We start from the raw sequence: 8669 nt of genomic DNA, 5'->3' as shown, positions 1-8669 counted from the left end.
TGAAAGCAGGTCTCCATTTAAACTGTGAAACTACGTGACCGTGAGCTCTGCTTTTACCCTATAAAGCCTGCCTGACAGGCGCGCAGGTAACCTGTGGGGCAGGATATAAGGCTGTTAGCAGATCTAGAAGGGGGCTGCAAGGTGATCGCACTAGTTCCACCACGGTCTATGTGCCACAGGCTCTTTTGGGTTGGAAACAGCCCTGTTTGGTCTAGCTGTGCCAGGTCAGGGAAATGTTGCAGAGGCAGCACCCTGACCAATGTGTGAATGGCTTCCTGATGTCCAGAGATGCAATGCAGCATCACAGGAGAGCAGTAGAAAGGTGGGACATGTGATGGAGCTTAGCAAAATAAGCCAGACCAGGCATGGTTTAAGCTTTGGGACTGCCCAACCAGGAGTCTTGTGAAGAGCCAGGTGATTCAAACATTGAATCACAGTAGCTCAAGCAAGAGGAAGCAGATCTTGGGATTTTGTGGCACCTCGACTGTTGATTTGGCACCTTGAACCTAGAGATGAGGGGGTTTTCCTGACAAGTAAAGATGCTAATTTTAAAAGGTTGCCCTCCTCTGTACCAGCAGTTGAGGCTGACAGGACATGTGTGTAACCACGATTCGGTGACGGAAAGGCAGAAGGAAGAAGCACTGACCTCAGATTGCAGCCCTGAACGGATGAAAAATGCAATGTTTCAGGCCAGCACTTGAACAAACTTGGGGACCTGGCCAGCAGCAGGTAGCATTGAATGATACAGAGATTTCCACCCTCCGCAGCTTAGCAGCGGGAAGGGGATTGAACTGGGCAGGGTGGATGCCTAAACCATGCAGAGAATGTGTCCTCTCCCAGAGAAGCAGTTAGGGCTGGGGAATTTTTTTCCTGAAATTAGGGCTGCAGTGGATTGGGGAAATTTTTTCCCCCTCCCTTTTGCATTCCTGCAGAGATGACCAGACCCATGGCAGGGGCAGTCTGGCCAGGTTTGGTCTCACCAGAAGCAGGGAGGGCTGCTAGAAGTATGATTAGGGACTGGTTTGTCAAGGACGGCTTCAGCAGAAATCTGAGGTGAGGGTATAGCTCCTGTTTTCTCTTTCCCCATCCTAGTCACTCTCAGAGAGCAGTGGTGGAGCAGCACCTGCTCCACAGACCAACCCCTGGAGCTGCACCCAGCCCTGCTCAGTCCCATCCACTGAGCAGGCAGCTGGGGTTTGGCATTGCAGAAGCTGTTATTCCCATTGCTGAAACTGTTAGTTAGACAGAGGAACAACAGCAATGCGCTGGGGGATCCAGAGAAAGGGCCCATCTGTCTTGCTTTTTAGAATGATTAGGGAAAGTATTTGACTTGGCCAGCATGGGAAATTACACGGCCAAGAGAATTGCAATGCTGAGGCTGACTGCCTGGCAGCAGCGTGGAGGGGGGAACAGTGAAAATGAATTGAAATCATAGCTTCCCCTCCAGTGACCAGAATAAAATCCATAGCAGGACACAGACCATGCAGAGGTAACAAATAAGTCTGCTTGTCCCCAAAATGCTGAACAGTCCCGTATGTTCAGCTCCTGATGCCCCCTGATGCGGCAGTGCCTCCCTGCCTGCAACAAAGGTCCCATCCTGCTACTCCTCAGTGCGTGCCTTTCCCTCACACTGGGTTAAATGCCCCTGGCTGGTTTGCATCCTCATTTCTCTGTACAAGTGACTTCATTTTCTGTATTTATACATTTTCTAGTCCATGAGTCATTAGCAAATATTGAACCATTTGAACCTCATACTGGTTTCTTCTTCACTTTTTCATGGAAGCGTTGAGTGTTGTCAAGTCAGATTCATTATTGAGGAGTGAATACTTTGTATCACCATCAGCAATGAACCATGCGCTGCAATCAAAGAAAGACATCAATGTGATTTATTTTAATTATATTTATTTCCTGTAATTTTTTATTCATTGAGTCCTTTATCAGCTGTTCCACATTTTTGCCAAGGACCAATTTCAAGCTGTAAATCGGTAACAGCATTAGCCTTATAAATACTTGACTCTCCCAATTTGCCCTTTTAAAATACTGGCACAACTTCAGCTCTCTTCTGCAACTTCCTCAGCACTTCAGTGTTACTGAAAATAATGGTGATTTAACGAGCTCTTTGGCCACCTCTTAATTCGATGAATATGCTGGCAGTTTTGTGATGTTCAGCTGGGGTGTATCACAGTGGGGATGCAGATTTTGCCATGGATGTTTTACCCCACTGTTCCCACACAGAGCATTAATGACGCCCATGTCATGTTCACCATGACTTTGCTGGTGTCCCATTTTGCTGCTGTACTAATGCAGGCAAAATAAGGGATCCAAGAATAAAATGGCGATGAGCCCTTCACGAACAAAGCAGGAAAATCACTACGTTGCAAAAATCACTTTGACACTTTGTCAGTCATACCTCACCACAGCAATCGCTGGAACTAGTAGTTATTAATTACCTTTGTCAGGTGAATTTCTTTAATCGCCTGCAACTTTACTTCCAGGAAACGCCTACTTTCAGCTGCCGCTGCCAGTTTAAAGGCCATGTCTCCTAGCAGTAATTTTTAGGAAAAGTCCAGGAAAATTAACAGGGGATGAAGGCGTGCATGGCTCACCTCTGGCTGTACAGGATTGGTACATGTCCTGGAGTCACCTGCCTGACCTGCCTGCATTGAGAAGAAAGGTCAGTGGGATGGGGTGGGGGAGCAAGGTGGTCAGCCAACCTGTCATGTAACCCAGGGGCAGTCTTTTGTGACCTTTTCTCCTCCCTAAAAAGTAAAGCAAACATGGTAGCAGACTGCCTGGAGAGCTGCTGCTCCTTGGACCTTGACAATACACATTCAGCGTTGCGAGGAGGCATTCAGCAGACAGCATTCAGCATGCGCCGTCGTTGCCCTAGCTATCAAGCTCCCATACAGATGTTCATTGAACTGTCAGAGCATCGAGAGGAAAATAAATTAATTGTAAGTGGAAGAAGGTTACTTAAATCTTTTCTGGAAGTATTATATAGCCATTAAATTGCATAGGAAACTCAATTATAATGGATAATAATGTTCTTCCGAGGAATTAAATAGAAGCCCAATTTATAATGCTGCTCGGCATTCAAACCAGAGTGTTCCACCTTCCTGGTACATGATAAACATTTACTAATTAATCCTCACAAAGCCTCGATGAGGCAGATCTCTTCACACCACTGATTCTGTTTTATAAATGGGAACACAAAGGTACAAGATACATCCTTTGAAGCTGACGTTGTGCATGTCTTCAAACATGATTTGGGTCTCTGGGAGCCCACTCAGCACCTGTGTTTGAATACTGAGAGATTTGTAAAAAGCCTGGGAGCCAGGATCAGAAAACAAGGTTTCTTTGTGTCCTTTCACTGTGCTCAGACCTTTGAGGCATGTTTCAATATGATTCTTCAGCACAATCTCCAGAATACTGGTATTTTCCCTGCACGGTCATATTACATTGCAGGAATGGTATTTAGAAGAAAAGCCAAAGGTCTTAAGTCTCAGGTAAGAACTGTAGGAATTGGCCTGTAACGTAGCAGCTAATTATGTCGATATTCAAAAGAACAAAATTTATGACCAACTGGAAGCTGCTATTTGCAGAAGATCAATATGGATGGTATGGGATGTGGGTTGTCAAATAAATGTGGATGTAATTTACACCAGGATGGTGGACTATCCATGACTGGAGACAAATCAGAATTATCTAGTGTCATTTAAAAATTCTCTCTTGTCTCTCTGTCTCCATTTAAGGCATAGCATGAATAAACACAGGGTGCAATGAAAGGGAGCTTCATCCCATCACCAAGCTGTAGCTGAAGTAGGGATCTTTCCCACTGATTTCAGTTTAATTTTTGTCTGCTTACACAGGATACTAATTTGAGTTTGCAGTTGATTCCACAGCTTGTGCAGGGATTCCACACAACACAGGTAGAGAATCTGCAATACTCATCAAAGAGCAAATAAAAACGGGGATGGACACAGCCAGGACTGAAATGGTGTTTTGTAGACATGATGTTACGTGTTAAATGGTGAACTGAAGACCAACTTCCCAGTTAATCCATGTTTCAGTGTTTAAAGTGTTGCTGTGGTGGACTAACAAGTAGTCTCCTACTTTCAGGCACCACCAAGCCTAGCTGAAGGTCTGGCTTGGGCAAGGAAGCATCTTTTCCAACTCGTTTGTGACTAAAAAATCCTTGACGCAACAAAAGGATTAAGTTCCTGAAAAGAACAACTCTGCATTGGTGATGGAATGCCCAGAGAAAGCCATGCAACCTTTATATCCTCAGTAAAAAAAGTGGCTTAAGAGTTTATTACAATTTTTGATACATCAGAGGTGTCACTAACAATACTTTAAAACATGTAACAAAGAAAGAAAATGCTCTTTACTAGCTATAGAGAGATTGGTCGATGGTTAGCACAGATCAGACTCTTTCAGGGGAGTTAGAAGATTGCTCCCATCCCACCTGTCTTCTTGAATTAATTAACATTAAAACTATGGTTTTACAAGACAAGACATGCTAGATAAAATTCTGATTTGTTTGAAAACACTGAGCATTTGTCCATTGCTTTCAATGAGGGCTGAATTTTACCTAAAATTTCTAACAGACTTTTTATAAAATAGTGTTGAAAAAGATCTCAAGGGCCATCCTATTTCTCGTCCTGCTGCAAGGCAGGATCAGCTACATCTATGTCAGTCCTGATGGATGTTTGTCTAACTGGTCCTGAAAGAGCTGCAACACTTGATAGCACCTTGGGCTCTGCTTCCATTTTCACCTGTCCTGAGATATTAAAAGAAAAAGGACTTTTATTACCTACTCTAGGAGGACTTTTGACTGGTTTAAAGGACCAGCAACAATTTTAACATCTGATGTCTTACAATCTGCTAAGGATACGAACTAATCCTACCCACTCCCAGGGAGCTTTCCCATGATTTATCAACATTTTTCCCTTTTATCTCTTCTTCGTGAGATATCTGACACGAAATCCTGTTGTTCTGATTCCCATCATTTCAGTTCTGGTCTGATTTCAGTGGCTGCCCCATACAAACCGATAGTTAAAACTTAATGCTTTTCTCTGTCTGAAGGCCTGTCAGTCTTCCTGTGGTGCAGTATAAAGTGCATAATTCTAATTCTAGGAGTGAAATGCCAACTACCATAATTATGTTGGCAACATGGAAAGGCAGGGAGGCAACAGAGCAGTAATGACCAGGCAGGACAGGAGAGGTAGAGAGGAGGAAAAGAAGGACGGGTGGGCAAAAGAAGAAATAATTAAGTCTGATCCTTGCAGAAGAGCACCTCTACGGTTTGCTTATGCTTCCAGAATGAAACATCACCGGTCATTAACTGCCCTTTGCTCGCAATCCAGTGCTTACAGAAACAAAGCGGGGTCTTTGGTTTCAAGAAGGCCTGAATTGCACTCAGAAATAGTAAAACACAGCTCCTCATTGACAGGCAATTTGAAATACACTGCTTGCATCCCCTGCAACTCCAGGAAACCTGCCCCACAGCTGCTTAAAATACATTTATGGTTTAGAAAGGGAAACACAGACACAAAGATTGACATTTACAGCTGGTATTTCTGAAAGTAAAGGTCTGAGGCAGATGGTCACACGTAGCAGTCAGAGAATGAGAGGTGGACTTCCCATGCATTCTCTCTCATTCCAGGGTACACCATGCATTAAGCTTTCACAATAAATATTTTTTTTTTTTAAAACTTGCTACACAGAATCCAATAGCAAATAGCACAATTTATTCTTGCTAAAGCATGTGAGAAAAGGCTTTGTACTTGGAGTCGGCTCTTAACTGGGGGTTTTATTCCCCAAATACAAACACTTAACAATCTCTACTGGCGAAAGACAAGGCAAAGAGCCTTTTCAACCAAGCCATAAAATATCTAGTTTCATATATAATCACAGAACCTCCTGACATTAAAGGGTCCCAGCTTTGCACATGGGGCAAAGTTGATGAACGCTGTGAGAGACTAGCAGTGGCCAAATCAGCGTTTCAGATATGCCTCTTTGCCAGAAGACTCCTCTGCACCATTTTCTGCCACCACACAGATGACCACTAGGAAGGCAGGAGGAAGGCAGTGGGGCACTGGGGGAAGAATGCTGTACTGCTGGCCAGAGAAACCCTCACATGCTGTCTGCAGGAAAAATAACAGCGGCTGGGTTGGAGAGTCTGCGTAGGAACCAGGAGTGTTGCTGGCACATACGACCCATGGGGATGCATCTTTAGCATCACCTCCGTATCTGTGGCTTTAAACTTCCTCATGAGTTTGGCAGATTCATTGAGAGTTGAAATTCCTGGGGTAGGCAGGAAAGATTTTTCTGCTCAGTGTTGTCTGAAGAACAGGTTCCTGAAGGCATTGTTGTAGTTTTTGTTGAAAGCAGTGTAGATGAGTGGATTAAAAAAGGAATTTGAATAGCCTAGCCATAGAAAAATACTCTTCCAAATGGGTGGGATGTCGCACGAGCAGAGGGGGTTGATGAGCTCTGTGATGAAGAAGGGGATCCAGCAGAGCACGAAGACCCCAATAAGGATGCCCACCATGAGGGCAGCTTTCTTTTCCTTCTGCTCTCTCCACGTGTCTCCATCCGTCTGGAACGTAACAGTGGCGTGACGGACAGTGAAGACCATCTGTGGCTGCTGGGCAGCTTCTTTTACCTGCCAAACACAAACACAGGTTGCACCATATGTGCCTCAGTCAGCTGATCCCACACAGCAGGTACCCAACCAAACTATGCAAGTGATGGCCAGAGCTCACGGGGAAACGCGGGCCATCTACGTCATCCTCTAATTGAGGGGAGAGTGGTTGTATGAACCTCTTCTGGGTAACGGAGATGATTTTTAAGTGAGGCTAGAAACTAAAGAGAGTAGTGATATATGGGCACATGGAATTGCTCACACAGCATCGCAGTAAGATTATTTCCCCATTTACAATCATATCAGTAGAACAGACACACACCCACATGTCATGCACAGAAGTCTCCTTCTTCCTCTGAACCCATTGAGTTTAAGAGTCCTTGGCAGGAGAGGCAAGAAAATGAGCACACATTTCCTTCCTCCCCCCAAGTAGTCTTTACAGCACACAGTCACTGTGCCTGTGATGAACTGGCACGATGCAGCCATGATGAGGAAGGATTTACAAGGACGTTCTGCACGTGTGTCTCCTGTGTGGGTAAATTCACAGCCTCCCCAAAGCCACAGCTGCTTGCCAGGTTATCGTCTGCAGAGGAGATGGGATCCCAATCCATTCACACCCCCAGACGCCTCCCCCCGGGAAGAACGATGACCCCTTACTCACGCTTGCGAGCATTGATTCAGCATTCCATGGGGGGACGTCTGTGAGTCACCGCACGCCCACGTGGAGCTCAGGCTCGCAATCTGGCCCAAAGTTGCTTTAGCTACACCTTGTGTGCTCACAGCTGGGGACTCGGAAGGAGTCAAAACACTGGGCTTGCAAGTTTTGTAGTCAACTTTCCCTTGAAAGCCGCCGGGATTCACAGGGCTTTGGTGGGATGCTGTATGCCTGCACGCTTTAGCTCTAAGTTTCCCCCACTGCTGCAAGGGCTTGGCTGCTACCAGCAGTTGACAAGAGCAAAATACAACTGAGCTGACCTACCTCCAGCGCTTCTGGTGTAATGGGGGTGATGGAGTTGCTCTTCCGAGATCCAATTCGAAACTTGGCGGCCTTGTAGATCTTCCAATACACAAAGAGCACCACACAGAGGGGCAGGTAGAAGGCGCCAAAGGTGGAGAAGATGGTGTAGGAAGGCTCCTGGCTGACTTGGCACTCCTCACTGTCCTCTGAGTAAGTCTCTCCCCAGCCAAAGAGCAGCGGGGCCAAGGAGATGAAGGCAGAGAGTGCCCAGGTGAGGGCAATCATGATGTTGGAGATGCGGCGCCGGATGCAGAGCGTGTACTCCAGGTGGCGCGTGATGGACCAGTAGCGGTCGAGGGCGATGGCCGTGACATTCCAGATGCTGGCGGTGCAGCACAGTACGTCAAAGGAGATCCACACCTGGCAGAGCGACCGGCCCAGCCACCACCGCCGCCCAGACAACTCATGCACCAAGCTGAGGGGCATGACGAGGGCGGCTACCATCACGTCAGAGATGGCCATGGAGGCCACCAGGTTGTGGGGCACCCGGTGGAAAGTGCGTACCCGGAGGATGGTGGCCAGGACCAGCCCGTTCCAGAGGAACGTGGCCACCACCAGCATGGCCAACAGGGTGAGGACCAGCACACTGAAGACGGAGAGATGCGCCCGGCCAATGTCCAGCCCGGCGGAGGACCCGCTCCGGTTGCCGGCGTTGGGCGTCGTATCGGCAAAGCAGCTGAGGTTGAGCTGGCGATCCATGCCGGGGGGCTCCGGGGCACCCGGGCTCCTCCGGGCGAGGCGGCGGTGCTCGGCGCTGCCCACTCCCCGGGTGGGTGGGTGGGGTGGGGTGGGGAGCGCCGCCCTACCGCGGGCGCGGAGGGTCCCCGGCCGCCCGCAGCGGCGCCGGGCGCGGCGGATCCTCGCTGCCCGCCGCCGGGGTCTTCATCCCCGGGAGGACGAGCCCTGCGTCAGCCGCCGACTGACGGCAGCCCCCGGCCCGCCCCGCCGCGCCAGCCCCGGCGGCGGGAGGCGGCGGCTCCGCGGGCGCGGCGGGGTGCGCGGCTG

The 8669-nt window shown here is 48.0% G+C and overlaps 1 protein-coding gene across 1 annotated transcript; it reads right to left on the bottom strand.

The window, feature by feature from the left end:
* Nucleotides 1-4297: 4297 nt before the first annotated feature.
* Nucleotides 4298-8363, bottom strand: HTR5A (5-hydroxytryptamine receptor 5A). Its single transcript, XM_074848775.1, has 2 exons — nt 7626-8363; nt 4298-6667 (listed from the first exon to the last, which is right to left on the bottom strand). Exons 1-2 carry the CDS (start codon nt 8361-8363, stop codon nt 6335-6337), a joined length of 1071 nt encoding a protein of 356 aa, XP_074704876.1. The 3' UTR covers nt 4298-6334.
* Between the last annotated feature and the right edge of the window lie 306 nt (nt 8364-8669).

Source organism: Strix aluco, chromosome 1 (assembly GCF_031877795.1).
Source record: "Strix aluco isolate bStrAlu1 chromosome 1, bStrAlu1.hap1, whole genome shotgun sequence".
Taxonomy (NCBI): Eukaryota; Metazoa; Chordata; class Aves; order Strigiformes; family Strigidae; genus Strix; species Strix aluco.
This window is presented reverse-complemented; position numbering and strand designations above follow the sequence as displayed.